Source organism: Micromys minutus, assembly GCF_963924665.1.
Source record: "Micromys minutus genome assembly, chromosome: 1".
Classification (NCBI taxonomy): domain Eukaryota; kingdom Metazoa; phylum Chordata; class Mammalia; order Rodentia; family Muridae; genus Micromys; species Micromys minutus.
This window is the reverse complement of record NC_137969.1, coordinates 210,385,583-210,412,719: the sequence shown is the minus strand read 5'-3', so window position 1 is coordinate 210,412,719 and position 27,137 is coordinate 210,385,583. Positions and strand designations below refer to the sequence as shown.

General features: G+C 38.7%; 2 protein-coding genes across 2 annotated transcripts in view; one reads left to right on the top strand and one right to left on the bottom strand.

Annotated features, from left to right (window-relative positions):
• Window positions 1–1,055, top strand: part of MIS18BP1 (MIS18 binding protein 1) — a gene marked incomplete at both ends in the record, with an annotated part of 40,911 nt that extends 39,856 nt beyond the window's left edge. Inside the window, 2 exons of the mRNA XM_080920177.1 lie at window positions 737–791; window positions 961–1,055. Coding sequence (XP_080776303.1) covers window positions 737–791; window positions 961–1,055 — 150 coding nt within the window. The remainder of the gene's footprint in view (window positions 1–736; window positions 792–960) is intronic.
• Window positions 1,056–4,315: 3,260 nt separating this feature from the next.
• FANCM (FA complementation group M) overlaps window positions 4,316–27,137 on the bottom strand; it is a gene marked incomplete at its 5' end in the record, with an annotated part of 47,690 nt that continues 24,868 nt past the window's right edge. Inside the window, 9 exons of the mRNA XM_080938874.1 lie at window positions 4,316–4,513; window positions 7,825–8,116; window positions 9,134–9,503; window positions 18,706–19,266; window positions 20,328–20,434; window positions 22,393–22,549; window positions 23,278–23,409; window positions 24,931–24,993; window positions 25,097–25,182. Of these exons, the coding sequence (XP_080795000.1) occupies window positions 4,381–4,513; window positions 7,825–8,116; window positions 9,134–9,503; window positions 18,706–19,266; window positions 20,328–20,434; window positions 22,393–22,549; window positions 23,278–23,409; window positions 24,931–24,993; window positions 25,097–25,182 (1,901 nt within the window). The 3' untranslated portion in view covers window positions 4,316–4,380. The remainder of the gene's footprint in view (window positions 4,514–7,824; window positions 8,117–9,133; window positions 9,504–18,705; window positions 19,267–20,327; window positions 20,435–22,392; window positions 22,550–23,277; window positions 23,410–24,930; window positions 24,994–25,096; window positions 25,183–27,137) is intronic.

The window sequence follows — 27,137 nt, the reverse complement described above, 5'->3', positions numbered from 1 at the left end:
GGTCCCTTTCTATTAAAAATACCCATTTATCTTCCCTCCTTCCTTCTTTCCTGTTTGTTTTTGAGATAGGGACTCCCTTTGTCAGCACTGAACTCAAAATCTGCCCGTCTCTGCCTCCCAAGTACTGGCATTAAAGGCATGAGCCACCACACTTTTTTTTTTTTTTTTTTTTTTTGTAAAAATGGAACAATGTATAAAATTGTGATTTATAGTCTTTTCATAGTCTGGTACCTATAGCCAGTGTGTTAGCATGGGAAGAGTAAAGAATTTTGTGTAAAGTACTCATTTCATAGCCTAACTGGCACTAGCCCCATTACACTAAGCAAGTAACTAGACTTTTCTAATCTATGCAAATTTGGATAATGACCATAGCTTGTGACTGAGTAGTTATGAGAAGAAAGTGGTATAGTACTGTGATTTTCTCATCACACAGAGGTAATAATAAAGCTTTCTAAACTAAAATGCTAAATAAGTAGTGAGTACAGTTGGGCAACCTTTATAGGTTGTAGACACTCTTTGCCTTTTATAGCATTAGTTTATAATATTTTCTTATATATAATGTTTGCCAACAGTGGGAAACAACACTAAATTATGGATTCTACTCTGGATAAACTCAAGAATTTGTTTTCTTTAGTGATTAAAAGTGATGTAAGAGGCCCATGTTTAAGGTTATGGGAGAAAGAATACTTGGTTTCATCTGTGAAACAACTTTGCTATAACATGCACTTTTTTATAGGTTGAAACTAATCCGTCATCTCCGACACTAACAAGAAAAGCCCTGTTTAACAAAGGTATTTATTTTGTAGCTTAGTTCCATTATACTATGATCTCTACTGATGATCTTAAATCTAACCATTTCTCAAAGATACACACCTATCATTTCGTTTCTTGGAATTGTTTTCAGTTCTGTTAAAATGCCTGGACATTTATTAATTTTTTTCATTAAAATCTTCTTTACAGATTTAGGTGAAATCACTGATATTGCAAAGTATTTCATTGATGATATAGAATCTGATGAAGAAGATAAAGATTATTACTTTTCCAGTTCTGACTGATAGTAAAACGATTTGAAGGAATTTTACCACCAAGCAGAATACACATATATTCTCATCCAATGACTCTGTTCTTGTAATAGGGGAATGCAGATTTGTTTCCCAAAGATGTCTTATGTTTGTATGCAGAATAAACACCTTATAGAGCATTCCTCGGAATTACAACTTTCAAGTACAGTTATTTTGCCTGTGTATGCATTTGTAAATTTTGTTTGTAATATTAAAGTATATAAAGCTCAGTCACTTGAACATCCAAGTCTGTTTACTTTAGTAATCAAGTACATTTTTAATAAAAATCTTAAAGCCCTTAAATGAGAGGTAAGGGGCTGGAGTTCAGAGTATGGACTGGTAGATACTAGAATGGAAACTTTTAACATCGTGCAACCTGGTACTGCAAGCCAGACTTCCTTCTCTGTCTGAATTATGTCATTCAAACTGTTTTACATGTTTTTATGTTTTATATGCTTTTAATTCTGATCTTTTTTCTTAAATTGTTTACTATCCATTGGTCTGTTTGTGAAACCTCTATATCTAATTCATTGTTCTGAGGACAGGGTCTGTTGTATTCTGAAGCCCTGCTGTATATAGTTGGTAGATCCACCATCATAAGGAATTATGATGCCATAATAAACAGGTTTTCCCTTTTTGGCAGCTTTAAAAGGCAACGTTCAGTCTGCCATTTGTTTTAAAGTTTGGCATAAGTTATTTGTCCTCTGGCTATGGTATGTGTTCATGTACCCTTTGCATCCAGTTAGACTGCTCAAATAAAAAATGTAAATTTATAAAGTGTTTCTGGATTTTTTGTTAATGTTTTTGTTTATTTGAAAATAATGCCTTTGGTTTCTGCTTCCTAATTTGTTTCCTAAAATCGCACTGGAACATATAGTGAAACATAACTCATTCATTCCTATTTGATAGAAACTGTTTCTGTCTCTCTTTTACCCAAGTCAGGGTCTTACTGTGTAGCTGGGCTGCCCTGGAGCTCACTATGTAGAGCAGGCTTTTAATTAAGCCAGCTCCTAGGCTTGTTGTTTCAATCATTCAGTTAATACCAGATACAGAAAATTGAGGCAGGAGGAGCTTCACATTTGAGGTCAACCTGGACAATTTACAAAGAGCCCGTCTCAAAAACAAAATTAAGGGAGTGGAGAGATGGCTCAACAGTTAAGAGTACTAGCTACTCTTGTGGAGGACATGGATTTGGTGCCCAGCACCTATGTTTGGTAGTACACAATTATTTGTAATCCCAGCAAAGTGAAACATGAATGTTTTTAAAATATAAAAAAATGAAGTTTTTAACAAGTGGAGGAAGGAGGCTAGAGATAGCTGTTACAACACTGTCACACAGAAAGTACCAGGTTCAATCCCCAGGAATACCTCTCCCAAATAACCTGCAGTTATTGCTAGCTGTAGAATAAAAGGTTTTAGAGTCACCCTAAACAGAATGGAAGAGTTGTCAGTATGTAACATGCCCTGCTGGTTGAGAGTAATATAAAGCCATTAGATCTCCTTTACAGCTAGCAATGGTTTTTGTTTTTAAACTGAATAGATACAGAATATGTGGATTTGGATCTGAGAAGTGCTAATTGAACACCAGCCTATATTTTTTAATACTATTGTCTCTGGTTATAATTTTGAACAGAAAATTAAAGGATCGGTGGCATGTAGGAGGTCAGGTTTTAAAATCATGACAGATCACCAAAACTCAGAATGGAGTGCCTTTTGTAAGAAAAAGTTTGTTCCTGGGTAGTGTTTCTATATTTGCCAGTATAAATATGAACAAGCTAGTTTCAAGGCCTCACTTTTATGATCCAATAACAACACAAATTGAAATGGATGAGTTCTGAAATTTCTGTCAGATATGGGACTGGAGGGAGTGTGGAGGCGGGGAAAGCTTCAGATCATATTGCACATATAAACAGGCACTTCTTAAAATACAAATGGCATGAGTCAAAACTCAAGTTCATGTTAAATATTGGACTGTACTTGGATGGAAATTTACTTGGTGGCAATGATATATTAATCATGTGACTTTATTAGATCCTTTGATTTCGACTTCTGTTCATCCATCCATCCATCTATCTATCTATCTAACCATTTTAATGTTTGTGTGTCTGTACAAAGCCAGTGCACTGCCTAAGAGGGCCAGAGACACTGGAGACACTGAAGCTGGAGTTAGCAGTTTTAAGTTACCTGATGGGGGTATGGACATAAAAGAGCAGTGTGTGCTTTTATTCTCTGGGCCACCTCTTCAGGTCCTAGACTTAGTACACTTAAAATGTTACATATTATAAAGTTTTGCCAATCATAGATCACAGTACTTATTCTTGGGAAAATTCTAAACTGCATCTTGCTTTTATGCTTTTTTGAGATGGGATCTTGTTTATAGACTGCTAGTATTCCAGGAGTATGTCATCAAAGTCAGCATACAAATCTTTTCTGTGTATGCATGCAGATGTGAACACACAGGCAAGCATTTGTGTGGTGGCCAGAAATTGACATGGCATATATTCATGTATCACTCTTCATCTCATTTTTGAGACAAAGTTTTCCGATGAACCTGGAGCTTACCAACTTTGCCATACTGGCTAGCAAACTCCTGATATCCTCCATTCTCTGAAGTCTCCATCACTATATTTGTCTTTTCCATGGATATTAGGAATTGTCTATGAAACACCATAACCAAAAAATTAAGTTGTAGAGGAAAGGGTTATTTGGCTTATACTTCCAGATCATAGTCTTCATTGGACGAAGTCAGAGCAGTAATTCAAGCAGGGCTGGCACTTGGGGTCAGGAGCTGATGCAGAGGCCATGGAGGGGTGCTGCTTACTGGCCTGCTTCACATTTCACATGACTTGCTCACATTATAGAACTCGGAGATGGCACCACCATCAATAACTACTTACAGCAGATCTTTTCTCAATCGAGATTCCCTCCTTTCAGATCATTTAAGTTGACATAAGACCAGCCAACATGGGGATGAACTCAGGTTGTCAGGAGTGTGCAGTAAACACTCAGGCAGCTGAACAATCTCCCAGCTCTTTGGTTTACTTTCTTAGATGCTTAAATCACTCTGAACAACACTTCACACAGTCTTGATTTATTTAATAAAAATTTGTCTCACAGTCTAATCAAAATGATTATGGAATATCAAAGATTTTCTTTTAAAAATAAATTATATAGTCTATAAATAAAAAGGTATACAATATCAAGATCATTAAGAGATGAAATATTTACATAAACTGGTAATCACAAACTACAATGATTATTGAAGTATAGTAACATTATAGAAGTTCTTTTATTAGAGACTCTGAGTGTTGAGCATGTATCAGATTTCTGTTCTTTCCTGGTTAAGATCATTTGGTAACATTTGCATGTCAAATACATAGTGGATATATTTATAGATCTCCTCAGCCTTTTGATGAGTTACTTGCGCACATGTGGAGATTTCTTCCGGAGAGCTGAAAACAAAGAAACAGTGAATTTGGCTTTTATGAAATTACTATATTCAGTGGTCAAGCACTCGCCTAGCAGGTAGGAGGCTCTTCATTCTGTTACCAGCACACATTCAAATCTTCCTCTTCCACTACACATGCAGTTAATAGCATTAGGTCAATAGCATAAAAGCTTATTTTAGTTACGCCTTCAACAATATACTGGGCCTGGCAGTATACTCCTGCAATCCCAGCATTTAGAAAGCAAAGTTTGGTCTATATAGTTCCAACTCTACATAATGGGACTATCTCAAACAGTCATCTACAGAAACTTAAAATTTCAGATCTGCACTGGAATAAACATCTCTGAAATCTTTCCCAAATTACTCATTTGTAGGGCCCTGAAGCTGAGATTGGCAGTATTGGAAGACAGGATCTTTAAAAGGTGGGGACTTTGGGAAAAGTCCTTAGGTGACCAGGGGTTGATACCAATGAGGTGTATAGGTTGACATATCTTAGGGAAGAGGAAACCTAAATTGAATGATGTTTGCAAAAAGCCTTCTCTAGTTATTTTATATCTACCTAAGATGACGTAGTACGCATGTATACACTATAAATATAGCTTAAATGATGTTATGCCACTTTGGATGGCAATGCTTCCCATTAGAGCCATAGACTAAAAGAACCCTAGTAGCAGGCATGAGAAGCCTCCTTTGAGTAGTTAGGGGAAGACAAGAGACTCCTATAACAAAAGAGGCTATTGATGCCTTGGCTGCCTCTCAGATCTTTAAGGTAAACCCGATGCCAAAGACCACACACATTTAGGACCCAGACATCAGAAGATTCAAGTAGGATCTGACTTGAACGCTCCTCTCCTAGATCTAACATCATAGTACCAGGCAGTAGCTCTCTACCTAGATGTGATGCCTGTGGACCACAATGGACTACCATGGCAAGGTATCTCCAAAGGTGCAATAGTTAGTGGCACTCATACCTTGTAAGCCAATGGCTGTTTAACTGCTCACTCTATAGGAGAGAGATCATGCTTGATACGTGAACCTGGTCAACCAACCATGGCTAACTTAGGTCCTGGTTCTTGGAGATCCAGCTTACCATTTTACGAGGAAAGCACAATTCCTAACCATATTCTAAAAGTTAACCTTATACCCACAGATATAATGTAACTCTGTCTACAACAAAGAAGCTTCTTTTAGGGAATGGGGAGATGGCTGAGAGTACTGGCTACTTTTCTAGAGGAATCAGGTTCAATTCTCAGCATGCAACACAGTGGTTCAACTGTTACTCCAGTACCACCTCGGGATTTGACATACATGGAAGCAAAGCATACATACATGCATGCACACATACACACACACACACACACACACACACACATATATATGAAATTATATATATATAATTATATAAATTTTATTTAAGTAAAATATATACTGTGAGGACCCATCATAGGAGAAGCTGATAACTAGCAGTTGATCTTCCTGAGATGGGTCTGTCTTGGATTAAAATAGGACAGATTTGCTCTATTAGTCAAGGCCCAGGAAAAATTCATTTTAGGAAAGATTTCTGCTAGTTTTTAGCTTTTTCTATGATGGCCCCTGACAAAATTATAATGTATTATACACACACACACACACACACACACACACGTGTATGTGTGTTTTTAAAGTTCTTTGTAGCAAATGGAGCTCATTACAGAAAACCACAAGTAGTCAAAATGCAGACATCAACTGACTTTAAGGTGCCCAGACTCAGTGCATACATCTACAATACAACTGCATGAAGGAGAGAAGTGAAAATATAGCAAGAGCCAGAGGACCAGAAAATCTGTGAGATTGTGTCTCCTAGAAATGACAGGATAGCTACACCCACTGCTACTTAAACAATACCAAAAAAGAAAATACAAACAGACATGCTAACACAGGAGGGCCCTATGCACAAAGAATAACAGTCAAACTAATGACTCCAGAGAGGGGGACAATTGTTCTTTCCCAGGAATGGGCCCCAATTAGTTGATTCAAGTGGTCAGCCCTGAAATCATACTCAGAAGTAATACAGACTCAGATGGTTGTATTTATATAGTTTTGTATATGTGTGCAACAAAACAGAGGCCATCGATATGAGAGTGGGAGGTGGGAGGTGACATGAGAGGGACAGAAAGGAAAGGGAGGAAATGATACAATTGATTGCATTTTAGTTAAAAACAGAGACTATCAACTTTATTAGTAACCAGAGCAATGAGATATGAGATTTTTAATCTTTACAAGATTTTACACTCATTACATAGACATAGTATATATGATAAAACCAAGGAAAGAATAACAGATACATACACGTAGAATAAACACCAAAAACAACTCCAGGAATTACTAGATATACAATAATGGCATTTAGTGAGTATATGTTAGATGAGACCCCAGACAGAACTCAAAAGAATGACTGTAAACATGTTCAAAGAATAAACTCATTTTGAACATAAACAGCTGAATGAGATAAGGGAATGCAAAACACAAAAGGGATTCAAGAAAAACAATAACAAAAATAGTGAAGACAAACCAACTTGAAATACTGGAAATAAACAAGCTCCATGGGAAGTGTAACAGGATCATGGACCAGAAGACAAGGTCAGAAGCTGAACAGCATAAGGATCAAGATAAGAGAGAAATGGCTGCAGAAACCAGACTTGACAGGACTTATCAATGGCCATGCTAATGTGCAAGGGTAAACTTTTCCCAAGGTCCCAATCACAAGGAACTACAGGCAGAAAGATGACTCCTGGTAGAAAGGATTTGCCTTTACTAGGGACCGGCCCCCTCACTTGTTCAGTGTAGAATGGTCAGCCTTGAAACCATATGCACACAAAAAAAATTCATCAGGTTGTCTTTACATATATGCCTGCACACACACAGACACACACAGACATATTGTGCAACTAATAAACGAGGTTATTAGCTTGGAAAGGGCATGGGATAGGCTTGAGGGAAGGTAGCTGTCAGAGGCTGGGAGTGGGGGGGGCTGATATAAAAAATACTATGGTACCAGTGGGAATTCCAAGATATGCATTCTTAACAACTGTGAGTAACGAAAAGAAAGGAGAAATTAGTCATAAAGGCCTTTCCCCCCTCAAGATGGATAAATGTGTCTGCTGCTGAGCCTAATCACTTAGGTTTGATACCTCAGACTTCACATGGTAGGAGAGAGCCAAAGTCAATAGTTCTTTGACTTTGATGTGGACATTGTGTACACACACACACACGCACACAAACAAAACATACTAATGCAATTTTTAAAAATAGTAAAAGTACTAGTAATAGACATACCTGTTAGCCATCCTTTTCACAGAGGAAAACTGGTGACACATGTTTAAGGCAGTTATATAACTTATGCTGGGAATACTTAAATAGAACTGAAGTGCCTCACATTTCCTAGTGTTTAGCACTGCTGGAATATGAATACCAACATTCTTCCTTTGTTCCACCAACGATAGCTCCTTTAGTAAATCTGCAGTTTCTTCTTGTCCAGAGCTGAAAAGGATTCGGATTCCAGCGCCAACTAAGGCAGTCAGCAAACTGTCATAGCACTTCGTTCTTCTAAACACTTTTGATGTGTCTCCTAAAATTTTCATAGTCAGAGAAAATGAAAAGTTTAGTGATAAAGTCAGGGAGAATAGTTGATATACTTTATTCCAATGACTGAAAATTATCTGGATGTGCTTCTAATGTTGCCTTTCATTAAGCTCATCAGAGTTATTTTTCCAGCATTTCTACCATATTACTTTTCACTTTGTTTTAAGCTGTTTTCTTCACTCCTCACTGTTCCAATTAGGGAAAGAACACAACAAAAGGTGCACATTTCTGAAAGCTGAAGTGGCTTATGCACGTGCAACCAAGGTATACGGCACGAGGAAGGAAATGCTGTCTGATTTCCTAACCAATGTTTTTCACAAATCACTATTTCCTTCTACTGAAGTTTCCCAATAGTTCCAAAATAGGTGTCAATAAACGGTTTTATCTCACCCTTATAACACTGTGATATGAGCAGGGTAAGCAAGTATATCATCAACACTAAACATCAGTCAGTGGTTTGTCAATGAAATACCAACAGAGCTGTAGAGAAAGCAGAGATCAATACATCTGCTGGCTCTATGTATATCCTAAGATCTTTTCGCTGTTCCTGCCAGATCCTCTGACGGTTAAGCTACTACTAGAGAAACCCTGTCGCTGTAGCTGCAATCTTGCATTTGTGGGTGACTAGTGTATGTCCAGTCTGACCCTGTCTGAATGACCCTCCTTTCCCCGTCACGTACGCCATGACTTATACTCAATTATAGCAAACACTGACTGCCCTGCACCAAAGCCATGTTCAGCCTGGAGTGACTCCGATCTTCCCACCAACCCACACGCTCTGACTCCTAAGCATCTGAGTTCTCTCTCTTCCCATGGCTGTGCTGTTTAAGGAACTCATCTTTTCTCATGATTGGCCGTCTTCTCCTTTGGTTTCTTACTGTTCAGTCTTCACAAGTCTCATTAAAATGTGACTACTAACGAAACACGGTGGTATTAAGTATGATATAACACTGGCAGCAAGAGTTAATTTTGTTTAGTCTTACAAATATTTGAAAGTACAAACCTGCTTTTTCTCTGTCTTTTTCCACAATCACACATACTCTCTGAAACATGCTCTGCAGGCGCTGAACCTGCTCGATGAACTTGTTCTTAGCAGTATTACTTAACATTTCAGACTGAGACTTCCTTTCCACTGCCATTCGGTTGCTCACGATGTAGTCACAGCCATTAAGAGGACAAATCTCCACTTGTAACCCATGAACTGTTCTTAGTGAAGAAATGACTTCCAGACCGGTAGTGATTTCACGACTGTCTACAAGAATGCAAGCCCTGTTTCCGTCTTGCGGAAGCCTAGGGGCTGCATGTACCTCAGCCACGTGTAGTAAAGTAGAACAGGGTGCCGCTGAGGTGTTACCGTGCTCCTGATCAGCAACCTGAAAGAGGGGAAAGCATGGTCACAGGTCAGCTGAATGTGCATCAGCATGAATAATGTTCTTAAAGCCCAATAATGTTCTTAACCTAGCTTTAGAATTTGTATTATTACACGGTGTATGCACGGATGCGTGCACTTGTGCACATGTAGCAATCACAGAACAATTTGGAATCAATTTCTCATAGCAACCAAGGATCATACTTGACAAGCTTGCATAGAAAGTGTGTTTACCCATGGGGCTGTCTTGCCCACCCCTAGTAATGTTGGCCAGAAAAGGGTATATGAACCACTCAAACTGAAGGTAAAGGAGTTCAGGAACCACTGGAAACCGGTGCTGGGGACTGAACTTAGGTTTTCTTCAAGAAAACAAATGCTCTTAACAGCTAAACTATCTCCAGTTTCTCAGTAACACTTGAAAAATAATTAGAGCTGAACATGTAGGTCAGTTTTAGAACACATATCTAGTGCATACAGGCTCCAAGGATCAGGCCCAGTACTGGAAAGAAAACAACAGATCCATGACTAGCCAACATGCTCAGAGGTCAGAAACAAAATAAGAGCTCTAGAAATGATCTGAGTCCAAACACATCTGAGTTCTTTTAGCAGCCAAATCCTGTTCAGAATAAATTTTTTATGTAGAAAAGATATAAACACCAAGGCTTTTGCCTTAAAAAAAAAAAAAAAAAAAAAAAAAAAAAAAAAAAAAAAAAAACCTAATGTTGGAAAAAAAAAAAGAAAAAGAAAGAAAAGAAAAAAAAAAAAAAAAAAAAAAAACCCAATGGTCTGGAGAGATGGCTCAGTGGTTAAGAGCACTGACTGTTCTTCTGAGGTCCTGAGCTCAATTCCCAGCAACCACATAGTGGTTCACAACCATCTGTAATGGGATCTGATGCCTTCTTCTAGTGTGTCTGAAGACAGCTACAGTGTACTCATATAAATAAAAACAAATCTTAAAAAAACCCAAACATTCAATATAAAAATAATTCTATTATATGAAAGCAGAAAGCAAGAACTAGTTAGGTGGAGACCAAGAATCTGATCATCAAAGAAAGAACCCTTTAGCCCAGTGATATTGAAGCCAAGGTGTATACAATGCCTACACAGTTGGCAAAAATACCTCAATAAATAATTAAAAGTGTTTGCCGAAAAGAAATGCAAATGGTAGTATGTGATATGCTATGACAGGAAAACTGCCACCTTGAAACTTTATGTTAATGCCATTTCCTACTGGGCAAATTATATTCTGTTGATGAGGTGTAAACAATCAGGAATTCTAAATTGTTTGTAGAAAACAAACAAACAAAACCCAGCAAAGCCCTATGGAAAAGTTAGCAAAGCCAGGTGGTGGTGGCCCCTGTCTTTAATTCCAGCACTTAGGAGGAAAAGGATCTGTGAGTTCAATGGTCTACAGAGTTTTCTTCCAGGTCAGCCAGGGTTACACAGACAAACAAAACAATCACAAGAATTAAAAAAAAAAAAAAAAAAAAAGATTGGCTGTACAAGGTGGGAAGTCCCAGAAATTCTATAACTTAACCCCCTGAGGCAGAAGATAACAGGCATTAGATCAGCCTGGGATAAAGAATAAGAAGCTATCTCAAAGAGCCTGGAGCAGAGCCCAGCCCATCTGCCACTCGGACCGCCAGCTCCTAAGGTTGAGAGACTGGTTAGTGGGAGATCTGGGCGGCTGGGAAGCAGAGAGATCTCTGCGGAGTGCGCACGCGGGGACGCACCCTCCGACCTGCCGGATCCGGGGACCAGGAACAGAACTTTGGAACCTCTGTTCCCACCCGGCGACTCTGAGGCATAGAACAGGGCTGGGCCCATCTGCCACCTGGACCAGTGGAGATCCAGGGACACAGACCAGATACAAGGAAAAGGCAAGAACATATTACTGACAACAAAATGGCAAGAGGAAAGCTAAAGAGTATATCCCAAGGAAACCAAGACAACTTGGCAACACCAGAACCCAGCTCTCCCATAACAGCAAACATCGGAATTCCAAACACTCCAGAAAAAGAAGACGCAGACCTGAAATCATACCTCAAGATGCTGATAGAGATACTTAAACAAGAACGGGAGGAAAAGCAAAAAGATTCAGAAGCTTTTAAAGAGGAAACAAGAAAAACACTCAAAGAACTCAAAGAACTAGAGGAAAACAGAACCAAAGAAATAAAGGAATGGAAGAGGGAAATTAAAACGGAAATTGACACAATAAAAAAAACACTAAAAGAGATAACCCTAGAGGCAGAACACCAAAAAAAAGAAATCAGGAGTCACAGAAGCAAGCATTTCCAATAGATTACAAGAGATCGAAGAGAGAATCTCGGGGGCAGAAGACAACATTGTAAACATAGACAAAACAGCCAGAGAAGATGCAAAAAAAAAAAAAAAAACCCAAAAAGCTCCTAACCCAAAATGTCCAGGAAATCCAAGACACAATGAGAAGGCCGAACCTAAGGATAATAGGAATAGAAGAGGGAGAAGAGTATCAACTAAGGGGCACAGTAAATATCTTCAACAAAATCGTAGAAGAAAACTTCCCTACCCTCAAGAATGAGATGACCACGAACATAAAAGAAGCCTTTAGAACTCCAAATAGGTTGGACCAGAAAAGAAATACCTCCCGACACATAATAGTAAAAACATCAAGTGCCCAAAGCAAAGAAAGAATACTAAAAGCAGTAAGGGAAAAAGGTCAGGTAACATATAAAAGCAGGCCAATCAGAATCACACCCGACTTCTCAACAGAGACTATGAAAGCTAGAAGAGCCTGGACAGACAGACATCATGCAGACCCTAAGAGAGCACAAGTACCAGCCCAAGCTGCTATACCCAGCAAAACTATCAATCACCATCGATGGAGAGATGAAGATATTTCAAGACAAATCAAAACTTACACAATATCTGACCACAAACCCAGCACTACAATGAATTATAGGTGGAAAATCCATTACAATGAGGTAAAATACAGCCTAGTAAAAAAAGGAAAACTCCTAAAAAAGAAAACTAAAAGAGGAAAAAGACACAGACACAATTCAACCCACAAAAGCAATAATGGCAGGAAACAGAAACAACTATTCCTTGATATCTATTAACATAAATGGACTCAACTCCCCAATAAAGAGACATAGGCTATCAGACTGGATACATAAACAAAATCCAGCCTTTTGCTGCATATAGGAAACTCATCTCAGAGACAAAGACAGACACTATCTCAGAGTAAAAGGGTGGGAAAAAAACTTCCAAGCAAACAGCCCCAAGAAGCAAGCTGGAGTGGCTATTCTAATATTGAATAAAGTAAATTTCCAACCAAAAGTTATCAAAAAAGATAAGGAAGGACACTTTTTACTCATTACCGGGGAAATCTGTCAGGAGGAACTCTCAATTCTTAACATATATGCTCCAAATAAAAAAGCACCCACATTCATAAAAGAAACCCTACTAAAGCTCAAAAAACACATTTCACCCCACACAATAATAGTGGGAGACTTTAACACCCCACTCTCACCAATGGACAGATCATGGAAACAGAAACTGAACAAGGACACTGCAAAACTACCAGAGACTTTGAACCAACTAGAATTAATAGATATATACAGAACATATCATCCTAAAGTAAAAGAATACACCTTCTTCTCAGCACCCCATGGCACCTTCTCGAAAATTGACCAAATAATTGGACACAGAACGATCCTCAATCGATATAAGAAAATTGAAATATTCCCATGCATCCTCTCAGATCACCATGGTCTACAGCTGGCCTTTAACAACAACAAAGACAACAAAAAACCTACGTACCCATGGAAACTAAACAACGCTCTGTTAAAGGATAGCAGGGTCAAAGAAGAAATAAAGAAAGAAATTAAGGACTTTCTAGAATTCAACGAAAACAAAAACACAACATACCCAAACCTATGGGAGGCAATGAAAGCAGTACTGAGAGGAAAACTCATAGCCCTACGTGCTTCCAAAAAGAAACTGGAGAGAGCTTACATCAGCAACCTGACAGCACAGCTAAAAGCCCTAGAACAAAAGGAAGCAGATATACCCAAAAAGAGTAGACGGCAAGAAATAATCAAAATTAGGGCAGAAATAGACCAAATAGAAACAAAAAAAAACCATTGGGAAAAAAAAATAAAAAAAACCAAGAGTTGGTTCTTTGAGAAAATCAACAAGATTGATAAACCCCTAGCCAGACTAACTAGAGGGCAAAAAGAGAGTATACAAATTAACAAAATCAGAATGGAAAGTGGAGACATAACAACTGAAACTGAGGAAATTCAAGAAATCATCAGATCCTACTACAAAAACTTATACTCCGCAAAATTGGAAAATCTGGAGGAAATAAATGAATTCCTAGACAGATATAAGGTCCCAAAGTTAAACCAGGACCAAGTAAACCATCTACATAACCCTATAACACCTAAAGAAATAGAAGAAGTCATCAAAAGCCTCCCAACCAAAAAAAGCCCAGGTCCAGACGGGTTCAGTGCAGAATTTTATCAAACATTTATTGAGGATATAACACCAATACTCTCCAAACTATTCCAAAAGATAGAATCAGATGGAATACTACCCAACTAATTTTTTGAGGCTACAATAACCCGCGTACCTAAACCACACAAAGACCCTACAAGGAAAGAAAACTTCAGACCAATCTCACTTATGAACATTGACGCAAAAATACTCAACAAAATCCTTGCAAACCGAATCCAAGAACAAATCAAAACGATCATGCATCATGACCAAGTAGGCTTCATCCCTGGCATGCAGGGATGGTTTAATATAAGGAAATCCATCAACATAATCCACCAAATAAACAAACTCAAAGAACAAAATCACATGGTTATCTCACTAGATGCTGAGAAAGCATTTGACAAAATTCAACACCCCTTCATGTTAAAAGTCCTGGAAAGATCAGGAATCCAAGGTCCATACTTAAACATAATAAAAGCAATATACAGCAAACCAACAGCCAACATCAAACTTAACGGTGGGAAACTTGAAGCAATCCCACTAAAATCAGGGACTCGACAAGGCTGCCTACTCTCCCCCTACCTATTCAATATAGTACTGGAAGTCCTGGCTGGAGCAATTAGACAGCAAAAGGAGATCAAGGGGATACAAATCGGAAAGGAAGAGATAAAAACATCACTCTTTGCCGATGACATGATAGTGTACTTAAGTGACCCCAAAAATTCCACCAGAGAACTTCTACAGCTGATAAACAAGGTCAGCAAAGTGGCCGGATACAAAATTAACTCAAACAAATCAGTAGCCTTCTTATACTCAAAGGACAAAGAAATTAGGGAAAAGGTACCCTTCACAATTGTCACAAAAACTATGAGATACCTTGGTGTGACTCTAACTAAGCAAGTGAAGGACCTGTACGACAAGAACTTCAAACCTCTAAAGAAGGAAATTAAGGAGGATCTCAGAAAATGGAAAGATCTCCCATGCTCATGGATTGGAAAGATCAACATCTTAAAAATGGCCATCTTACCAAAAGCAATCTACAGATTCAATGCAATCCCCATCAAAATTCCAACCCAGTTCTTCATGGAATTGGAAAGATCAATGTGCAATTTCATATGGAACAACAAAAGACCTAGTATAGCGAAATCCATCCTCAACAACAAGAAAACATCTGCGGGGATCACTATCCCTGACCTCAAGCTATATTACAAGGCAATTGTGCTGAAAACTGCATGGTACTGGTACAGAAATAGGCATGTGGATCAATGAAATAGAATAGAAGATCCAGAAATGAGCCCTCACTTATATGGTCACCTGATTTTTGACAAAGGAGCAGTAAACATTCAATGAAAAAAGGACAGCCTATTCAACAAATGGTGCTGGTCCAAGTGGCACTCAACATGCAAAAGAATGAAAATAGGCCCTTTCTTATCTCCTTGTACAAAGCTCAAGTGTAAGTGGATCAAAGATCTCCACATTAAACCAGATACACTGAAACTGTTAGATGAGAAAGTAGGGAAAACTTTAGAACATATAGGCAGAGGAGAAAATTTTATGAACAAAACACCAATAGCTCAAGCTCTAAGGTCAAAGATTAACAATGGGACTTAATGAGATTGCAAAGTTTCTGTAAGGCTCAGGACATTGTCAAGAAAAGAAAACGGCAGCCAACAGAATGGGAAAAGATTTTTACCTACTCCACATCAGATAGAGGCCTAATATCTAAGGTATACAAAGAACTCAAAAAGCTAGACACCAGAGAATCAAACAACCCTATTAAAAAATGGGGTACAGAGCTAAACAAAACGTTCTCAGTTGAGGAATATCGAATGGCTGAGAAACATCTGAGGAAGTGCTCAACATCCTTAGCCATCAGGGAAATGCAAATCAAAACAACCCTGAGATTCCACCTCACACCAGTCAGATTGGCCAAGATCCAAAACTCAGTTGACAGCAGATGCTGGTGAGGTTGCGGAGAAAGAGGAACCCTTCTCCACTGTTGGTGGGGTTGCAAACTAATACAACCACTTTGGAAATCAGTCTGGCGATACCTCAGAAAATTGGACATAATACTACCTGAAGACCCAGCTATTCCACTTCTGGGCATATGCCCCAGAGACACCTTAGTACACAAGAAAGATATATGCACCACAATGTTCATAGCAGTTCTATTTATAATAGCCAGAAGCTGGAAAGAACCCAGATGTCCTTCAGAAGATGAATGGATACAAAAATTGTGGTACATTTACACAATGGAATACTACTCAGCCACCAGAAACAATGACTTGACCAAATTCTTAAGAAAATGGCTGCATCTAGAGAATATCATTTTGAGTGAGATAACCCAGTCACAAAAGAACAGACATAATATGCAGTCACTGATAATGGGATGCTAACCCCAGAGGCTCGCAGTACCCCAGAAACAACTCACAGACTGTATGAAGTCCAAGAAATAAAGAAAAGAAAACAAAACAAAAAAAAAAAAAATCTTTGTACAACAAGAAAACTTTGACTATTTCCATGTTACATTTTATTTTACAAGTACTTTATGCTCATTGTAACTATTAAGTTTTTAATGCATACTATCAAAACTTTAAAAAAATCAAGTACTGACTAACAAATATATTCATACAGTTTTATGTAAAAATTATTTTAAAATCTGAAAAAAAGTACTGACAAAAATGTATTGTATAATTTTATGCAAAAAATGCTTAAAATCTATACATTTATCTTTGTTTTGTAAAATAAAGTTGTTTTAAAAAATAAAAAAAAAAATATCATCCTGAGTGAGGTAACCCAATCACAAAAATACACTCATGGCATGTACTCACTGATAAGTAAATATTTGCTCAAAAGCTCAGAATACCCAAGGTACAATTCACAGGCGATATGAAGCTCAAGAAGAAGGAAGACCAAAGTGTGGATGCTTCAGTCCTTCTTAGAAGGGGGAATAAAAATATTCTCAGTAGAAAATATGAAGACAGAACTTGAATCAGAAACTAAAGAAAAGGCAATCCAGAGAGTGCCCCACCTGGGGATCCAGCCCATATTCAGCCATCAAACCCAGATAATATTGCTGATGCCCAGAAGAGCACGATGACAGGAGCCTGATATAGCTGTCTCCTGAGAGGCTCTGCCAGAGTGTGACAAATGTAGAGGCAGATGCTCACAGCCAACCATTGGACTGAGAATGGGAACCCCAATAGAGGAGTTAGAGAAAGAACTGAAGGAGCTGAAGGGGTTTGCAACCCTATAAAATCAACAATATCAACTAAGCAAAGACCCTCAGAGCTCCCAGGGAGTAAACCACCAACCAGGAGTTTAGTACAAGTGGATGAACCCATAGCTCCAACTGCATATGTAGCAGAGGATGGCCCCTTCGGGTATCAGTGGGAGGAGAAGCCCTTGGTCCTGTCAGGCTCAATTCCCCAGAGTAGGGAAATGTTATGGCGGGGACCTGGAAGGGGTGGGTGGGTTGGTGGAGGAGCACCCTCATAGAAGTGGGGTGGGGGGATGGAATAAGGGATTTCTGGGGGGGGGGAACCATTAAAGGGCATAATATTTGAAATGTAAATAAATTTTTTCCAATAAAAGAAAAATATTAAAAAAAAAAAGAAGCTATCTCAAACAACCAAACCACACCAAAGTAACCCAAACTAAACCAAACCACACCAACCCAAAACACACCAACCCAAACCAAACCAACCCAAACCTAACCAAAAAACTCAAAAACCCAAAACCCAAAACAACTGGTCTGAAAATATCAAAAGCTGGACATGCAGAACAAAGTTTAATCAAAGACAATATAGACAAGCAGAATGAAAGACTAGGAACAACCCAAATATACATCAATATTGAATGGTTGATAAAAATGATACAACCACAGAGTAAGGATTCTAGAGAAAAATAGTATGTCTCTACTGTTGTATAACCCTAGGATCGATATTTAAATGAAAAACAAGTGGAGAGAAGTGTGCACTGAACACTGATAAAAAGTGTAAATGTATCTTCCTATGTATTTCACAGAGTGTAAATACAAATGTACATATATTTTCAATTTCTTCCTTTGTGTAAGAATAAAGGGTATAAAAACAGAGGCAACCTATGAATTTATTTTAGACATTGTAATTTGGGGCTGTGTAAATAGGTCACATAATAATGGGGTTGAATTTAAAGCAATCTGTAACAAATGCAGGGAGACTTTAAATATCTAGCCTACAGAGCAATCAATCGTTTGTAAATAATTATTAGTTCTGTAAGTGAGAACTGCCACACTAGCCTCACATATTTACCGGTGTTCTACTGTGGGTGTGGATGACTGTGGGTGGAGTGCCGGGGACAGTGTCACTCACAGGTGTCCTCCAGCCGGTCCAACAGGGTCTTTGGTGCTGTTTCTGCTTCACACGCCAGTGTAGCTGACCATGAGCTTTGGGTGCACATGTGCATATGCTGCGCACACATGTGCTATGTACATTTGTGAACAGAAGCATGTGTGTAAACTTGCAGAACCCAGGAAAACTTCATGTCCTGCTCTATCCCTCTGTCATACTCTTTTATATGACAGCACCTTTCACTGAGGCTGGAAGCCAGTGCTACATGAGATGGTTTTAAACAAAACACAAGTTTTTCTTTGACTGAGTATAAAGTTCAACACACATGCACACACACTCACCTCAAATCGACCCTTTTAAATAAACAATGGCACCTCTCTTCCTTTTCATACATACCTTCAACTGTACCAGATGGTTCCCACATTCCTTCCGTAACTCAATACCAGTACATGGTGGTGAAATAAACTTGGTTTTATTATGGCTCTGAGTCTTCACATTCAAGGCTCTAGGAACAGCATCCAATATCTTTGGCAGCACCTCTAGTCTCTGTCCCGATGACTGATTTCCTGCTGGATTAGGAAGGACCTCGGGCTGCACTGAGGCCCTTGATGGCCCTGAAGCCCAGAGCTGGCCCTGGTGTGTGTGCTTATCCACAGCACAGCCATCAGCACCAGGGTCCTCTCTGGCAGTTGCGGAGTTTTCTTCCTCACTTGACTCATCTTCTGGTAAGATAATTCTAGACAATTTCTTCTTTGACCCTGCAGAGTTTTGTTTCTTCTTCATTTGCTTGAGCTTTACTGCATATCGGGTTTTATATCTTATGTCCTCATCTGTGAAGGAATCTTTACTTAAGTTAAAATCAACACAAATTTCTTCTTCACTTGATTGGCTTTTGCAAGACTCTTCTTCATCAACACAAAAACTGTCCTCTAAATAGTTTTCATCTTGCTCAGGAATCTGTAAGAAAAATAGGCAGAAATATCTGAATATATAATTCATCTAAATTTACATTCTTCTGGGCACTAATTCTTATTCCATTTAATGGATATCTACCAAGTACATTCACTATGAACAAAAAAATGTAGACCTGAGAGACTAAGAAATAAACAAGCAACATCTTACCTTCTAGAAATTTACAGTCAGCTGTATAGGCAGCCAGACAAGTTAATAAGAAAAACTTGTGCCAAGTACTTCAGAAGAAGAGATGTGAAAGCTGTGTTATGGAGCAGAATACGGCAGTTTGTGGACAGAGAAAATATGGCCTATATATGTAAACTGTCCCAGCCATGCCAACTGCTGTGTGCCTGTACTCCCACTCGGAAGATCAACGCGGAACAGTAGAGTCAGGACCAGTGCATGGATGTGGGGAAGAAGGTGGAGGCCCAGCAAGTGGCTAGTGTGCAGAGTGAGCATGTGACCCCCTGCACTGCCAAATCCTAGTAACATCCCAGCACCAGAGGAGGCAGGGGAAGCGCTGCTCACACTTGGCCCTGTGGTTACATGGTAAGTTCAACTACACAGGAAAATCCAATCACAGAACACAAAGGAAAAAATAAAAGGTCCACCTGTAATTTCTAGAACCATTTTTATGATAAAGGAAAAAATTTTAAAAGAAGTTTGACATACAAAAGAATAACTAGGGGGCTGGAGAGATAGATGGCTCAGTGGTTAAGAGCACTGACTGCTCTACCAGAGGTCCTGAGTTCAATTCTCAGCAACCACATGGTGGCTCACAACCATCTGTAATGGGATCTGATGCTCTCTACATGTATATGTACTCATACATGAAATAAATAAACAAATCTTTAAAAAAAAAAAAGAATAACTAACTAGTAGATGATCAAATTCTATTCATTTCCTTTGAACTAATTCTCCGAGATGGAAAAGAAACTTATAGTAAAGTTATCAAGCTTGGTTTGACTTCCTAACTTTAGAAATAAAACGGAAGCTTTATTAATTGGACTGTATTTCAACACTGCAATCAAGAAAATTTCCACTATTATTTCTAAGGTATGTACCTGTGAGAAGATGCTCATGTTGTCATGTTTCTCATGGACCATTTTGTACTTAGTGCTCATCAATGGACTACGTACAGATTTCATGTAAATAGCTCTCATTTCAGAATCTGCAAAAATAAGAATTTAAAAATGAAGTAGCAATATCAGGTACATGAAACTTTTCATTTAACTCTGACTACTCCAAATTAACTTGGCTCAACATTTAAGCAAAAGTTTATAGAGAAGATACACACACACACACACACACATACACACACATGCAAAGATGTATGTTTGTATGTATATCTGCTTGGGCAAAACGGTAAGATCTCATGTATAGCACATATACACATCTCAGTACTCCAGAAATGGAGGCAAGAGAACCTATGGTTACATGGCACCTGGGATACTTAGCAGTCTGAAGTCTGCCTAGGCTACACAGTGAAATCCTGTTGCAAAAGAATAAAAGAATAAAATACAATTTCTAGAATAAAATGTTTTATGAAAAATTAAATTTTAAAAGAAACTGATGAGAGAGAATTCCCTACAAACAATTTAGAACGTTGTCGACAAAGGCCAGGTGTGATGGTGCACGCTTTTAATCCTACAATCAGGAGGCAGAGGCATACGGATCTCTGTTTGACTCGGCTTGCTGTACAAAGTGGGTTCCAGGCAAGCCAGAGCTATGTAGTGAGAGTGTATCTTTAAGAAAGTAAAATTAAAAAAAAAAAAAAAAAAAAAAAACTCTCAAAAGAACAATGATGATGTTAAAAGTTTTACCTTCAAAATCACTGTCTGGTTAGGTGAAGAAAGCCATTTGGCAATGTGAATTAATAAAAACCAATTAAGGAAAACACCAACTTTACTAAATGTATCAATAAGGGAGATCTGTTTTCAGAAAACAATGTGTTCGAATAACCTTTGAGCATGCACAGTACATTCAGAGCAAAGGGATCAGACTGGCTACCCCAGAAGAGAGAAATGTTCTGATTGGCTCAATATTCTGGCCTTTCAGAGATCCAGTCAGTATTATTGTCTCCGTCTCTGCAGTCTGGTGTGACTTAAAGTAGCAACACTTCCCAAGGACATTGAGATTAAAGGAAAAACTTGCTTTTGGATAGTTATCCACATTTTTATAGCATCTAGAATAGGCTTAGTGCCCTCCGTGCTCAGTCATGCACATGGCTTTTGCAAATTTCAGTGAAATCTGTTAAGATTCAAAGATAACAGAAAATTCAAAGACCCTCAGGCAGCAGCACCCCTACACTCTACAAGGACCTGCATCACAGAAGGGAAGAAGGCAGTGCAGACATCAGTTAGTTTCCAATGTGGCACTGTTAATGCAATCTCCTTACTGCACAGCAATTACAGAATAACAGTGGCTCCTAAAGAACAGGACTGATAAGGGACAATGACCAGATGCTGGCTAGCAAAGCTGACAGGATTCTCAGAGGGTGGCAGAGGCAGAAACAGGTGGACCTACACAACCGAGTGTGCAGTGCTCAGAAGAGGAGAGATGCCTGTCTGTCTCAGTGCTCAGAGGAAGAGGAGAGACGCCTGTCTCAGTGCTCAAGAGGAGAGACGCCTGTCTGTCTCAGTGCTCAGAAGAGGAGAGACGCCTGTCTGTCTCAGTGCTCAGAAGAGGAGAGACGCCTGTCTGTCTCAGTGCTCAGAAGAGGAGAGACGCCTGTCTGTCTCAGTGCTCAGAAGGAAAGAGCAGAAAGCTTTCTTTTCTTGCTGCTTGAGGTTTTTTTTAAGTAGTTCTGGAAGTCAGGTATTGATTTTTATGCTTTTGTTTTGAACAGAAAACTGTGGTCCAACTCTTCATTTTCAGTTAAGGTAGGCACTGAACTCTGATTAAATGAACATTTGATGCTTGAGCCACTGAGTTACTTGAGATACTTGAGTACTCACTCAACAGCCTAGAAACAGTGGCTCTAGAAACAAGCACATCAGAATTTAAATGAAAGAGAACACATAAAGGTTTTGTGCATATTGAATTTGATTCCTATAAACCGAAGTTTATGAGTGCCATCTTTCAAAACAGAAGACAACAGACATTACCAAGTGTCAAGAAAGCATTTACCGTTTATAGCCTGTGAAAGCTGGGTCCGGTCATTTACAAAGTCAAGGAGTGAGGAGTCCTGATTGTTCTCAGACTCCTCATCCTCATCTGAAGAGACACAGTTTGCATCCTCTCCAGAAACCTCTGCTTCATCGTCTAAAAGACTCCGAGCTGTAGCCTGAGAAGAAACAAGAGACATGAAGACACCCCATGGAAATGAAAAAGTTTTGTTCATAGTTCTTGTTCTGAGAAGTATATTTTTAGGTTTTTATTTGAAAAATTGAATACACCTTAATATGTACAGTGTAGCAGTTCAATACAAATGTATAATGTGTAATGCTGAGATCATGACATGATCAGGACCTTACAGATTCTTGATGTGGGAACAACACTGAACAACACAATTAACTGTGACCCAAAGGTTTGAGATTTTTAATTCCAAAATAAATAAATAAAGAAAGAAAGAAAGAAAGAAAGAAAGAAAGAAAGAAAGAAAAAAAGAAAGAAAAGAAACGCAAAATTAGTAGAAAAATAGTTCTTTTAAAAAATGTGTTTTCTGGGGGCTGGAGGGATGGTTCAGTACTTAAGAATACAATCTGCTTTTTCAAGCACCTATATCGTAGATCACAATCATCTGTAACTCCAGTCTACCCTCTTCTAGCCTATGTGAGCACCAGAAACATAAATGATGCTTAGATATATATAGGCAAACTTCCCATGTACTATATGTACTAAATTTCTTTTAATTCTATCTATCTATCTATCTATCTATCTATCTATCTATCTATCTATCTATCTATCTATCTATCACATGTTTAAATGACATACACACACATGTGGATGCTAATATACATGCACAAGTGTGTATGTATCAAATATACATTCAAAAGAATAAAGAAAGATTACCTTTGCATGAATCCATTTCTTTTGAGCTTTGGAGCCTTTTCTGGTGTTCCTGCTATGATCCTTGAAGTGTTCCGATCTTGAACTCGGTCTGTGAAAATTCTCACTCTCATCATCGCTAGATGATAATTCTGACTATAAAAGTTAGTTAACACAATACTTACATTAAGAAAGAAAAGCCTAACTGGATTGATTTAACATATTCTATTCTTAAGAGTGACTGATTTTAACTTTCTTTTTCCTTTTCAGTATTGCAGTCAACATTCTCAATTGCTCTCACTAGTTAAGACTGTGTCAGTCAGGTAACAGTAGTCTCAGTGTATCGGCCCTCAACTTGGGTACATCAGACGTATCTACTGAAGATGTAGTGTTTTCTATGAACTCTCAAGGATTTTACTAAAGATGAAATTTCATCCAAACATAAAGAAAACCTTTGCAATCAAGAAACTTACATATAACATATAACTTACAGTAACAAATTTTAACAAAGGCCTACAGTCACTGTTCTTGCACAATAATACAAAGCTAGTAAAAGAATGGAGTTTACCACCTAACTTCAGTTTGTAGGAATAATTTTCCCAGACCATGGTACAACTATCACAACTTTGTCTAAATTTAATTTACTTTTTATAAGGCACTAGTCATTTTGAGTACAGCAGAATGTTGAAGCAAGTTTTAAGGGTGAATATACGCGTATACTAGGTTAAATGGCCATGAGGAGCTCTACAGGACAGCGCCTGCAGATATCTGTAGCGGAGTAGACACACAGCAAAGACAGACACTACCTCAAGCATGAAGCATTTACAAGTTCCTGAAGGAGGCAGGACAATGTCTCCAGTTCAAGACGTCACAGTGCAGAGGTGCAACTGCCCTCCTTGGCCCCTACGTGAGCTGTTCACTCTGCTGACAGCACCGTTCCCAGCCAGCTTCTCTGCTGGTTTGTCATACATTGTCCTCTCTCAAGAAGCTTACTCCATGCAACTCCTAATGCTTAGGCCAATGGCTGCTTTTTTTGTTGACTTCAAAAGCTATACCTCTGTATCCTGCTTTCTTTTCCATTATTTCTACTGCTGTTTCTTTACTATTTATACTTGCTATCATCAGGGAAGCTTATGATGAATCTATTTCTTTAGCAGAAGTAGACATTCTCATCATATGAGCTACGGTGTCAACAGTGTGGTCGTGGTAGAACACACCTTTAATTCCAGCACTCAGGAGGCAGAGGCAGGTGGATCTCTGTAAGTTCAAGGCCATTGGGTCTACAGGGTAAATTCCAGACAGAGAAACCTTATCTCGAAAAACAAAAACAAACAAAACAACAACAAAAGATATAGTGTCTATTGTTCTGCTAAGCATTTATCTGTAAGATCAAATTTAATAACTTTTTTCTTCTGTGCATGTTTTTTCTTCTATTTCTTATCCTAAAAGTATCTAGGTTACTGTGGCTGAAAAGCTGATGCAATGGTTTTATAGACTGTTCTTCCATGGACCTGAGTTTGGTTCCCACCACCCATGTTAGATGGCTCACAACCAGTGAAACTTCAGCTACAAGGCACCTGATGCCCTTTCTTGTCTCCCAGGGACAGGCACAGACATATATGAACACTCAGACGCACACACACCCGCTAGGAATAAAAATGCCTATAATTTACTTACCCTAAGAACCCTGGACTTTTTTACAACATGAATAGGTGAATCAACTTCATTTTTTTTCTGGTCCTAGATGAAACAGACAGATAAACAGATAAAGAGACAATGCAAAGTCAGAAGGGAGGAGCATGGCTTCACCAGACTACATCAAGGTGAGGAAAGAATGACTTACCTCAGGGGATTTCAGGACATTTCCTTTTGGTTTTTTAGTTTTTCTCAGGAAAACATCATCTTCACTTTCACTAGTTAAGTGCTCAACTATAATTAAATAAAAAGGTAAATCTGGTCAATAATTTAAAGTTACTCCATCACAACCATATTAATAATGACTATAATAAAAATTTCCTAAATTTCTTAATCTCATTACTTATTTATTTTTGTAAAATGTCATCAGGCCAGGCATGGTGGTATGTATCTTTAATTTTAGATTGGGAGACAGGGAGGCAGATCTCTGAGTTTGAGACCAGTTGGTTTACATAGTGAGTTTAAGGTTAACCAGGCATACACATTGAGACCCCATCTTAACAAAACTGAAAGATAACGAGAAGTTTGACCAGCATCAGCATACAGAGACAGTTCTACATAACAGTGATGGGCTGGAGAAATGGTTCAGTGGGTAAGGAGACTTGATGTTCAACCAGAAGACCTGAGTCTAGTTCTTAGTGTCCATGCCATGGAGCTCACAAGGCCCTGTAACTTTGGGCTTCCAAGGACAGACAGACACGTGGTATATGTTCACGAAGACACACATACACACACACATACACACACACACACACACACACACACACAAATTTTAAAAAATTTAAATACTTTTAAAAAGAACAAAGGAGAATAAAAGATACTAGTTTGCAACCCCACAAGGAGGTTTATAAGAGAAACTGAAGTCTCTCACCAGCAGCACTGTGAGCAAGCTAGCTTAAAAGCACCTTTTCCAGTGGTGCTGGGGAGATGGCTTAGGCACAAGAATCTAAGTTTGAATTTCCAGTACCCAAGTAAAAAGCCAAGCATGGCTGTGCGTGCCTGTATCCCCAACACCAGGGAAGGAGGGAAGCAGATACTGAGAACCAGCCAGCCTGGCTGAAACAGTTTAGTGAGAAGCCTTGTATCAAAAACATGCAGAGTGACAAAGGGAGACACTTGACATCATCCTCTGGCTTCATGCACATGCACAGAAGTACAAATCTGTGCACTCATGCATTCAAGACATCTATATATATGCACACATGAAAAACACATCTTCCAAACATAGTCAAAGGGTTGACAGCAACCTCAATATCCTGAGCCAGGCCCACCTGGCCACACTTGGATACCTGACTCACAGAAACCCAAAGAAATAATGTTTTTGTTCTAAGCCATAAGGTTTGGGGGAAAGTTCACAATGTAGTAAAATACCACATATATCACACACACACATTTTGATATCTAGAAAGAAGAGGCTGCAACTACAAGAACCTAAACCAATGAAGTAGCTTTGAAGCTAGGCTGAGGGTACCTGGGACAGTTTTGGTGGTTTTGCAAAGGTGTAGGAAATTGAAGTTTACAGAGAAAATTGATGGTTAAGAGACGTTATTGTTGAGTGCTCAATGGAAATCTTCCTGAAGATAGGAGAAAAGAAAATCCCTTAAATCATGTCACGGAAGTTTAAGATGGTAAAATCCAGTGTAGAAAATGTCCCTAAGAACGACTTGCTCCAGTGAAGAACTCATACCCAAGATCTGTAAGGGATACGCAGCTGACTCTTGCTGCTACAGCAAAACAAATGAGACACAAACTCCGTTTAAACAGGAAGCAGTTGGAACTTACTGTTTTTGAAAATCCCCAGCCTCTCTAAATGACAAAAAATACTAAAATTAAGAAATCTTCCACTCAGACATCAAATCCAGGAGACAGACAGGCCAACATGAAGCTGAGAGTCTGATAGCAAATCCTTAGTAAAAACCTCCAGAAGGTGAAATGTGACACAAAGCATGGTACCTAGCAGGCAGACAAAAGGCACCTTATGTTTTTAAGGGATGCTCCTCAAAGACGCATGCAGGTCTCCTTCTATGAGGCTTAAAGAATTATCTCCCAATATCTCAGTAGAGCATCAAAGTAGAGAATGGTTTTTATTCAAAAGGATTTGTGAACAGGGAGTGCGATGAAGCACTCTCTGAGGAGATCCACCATTAATCCATTCCTGAGGATTGCTTAAGACTGTATTAGAAGAAATG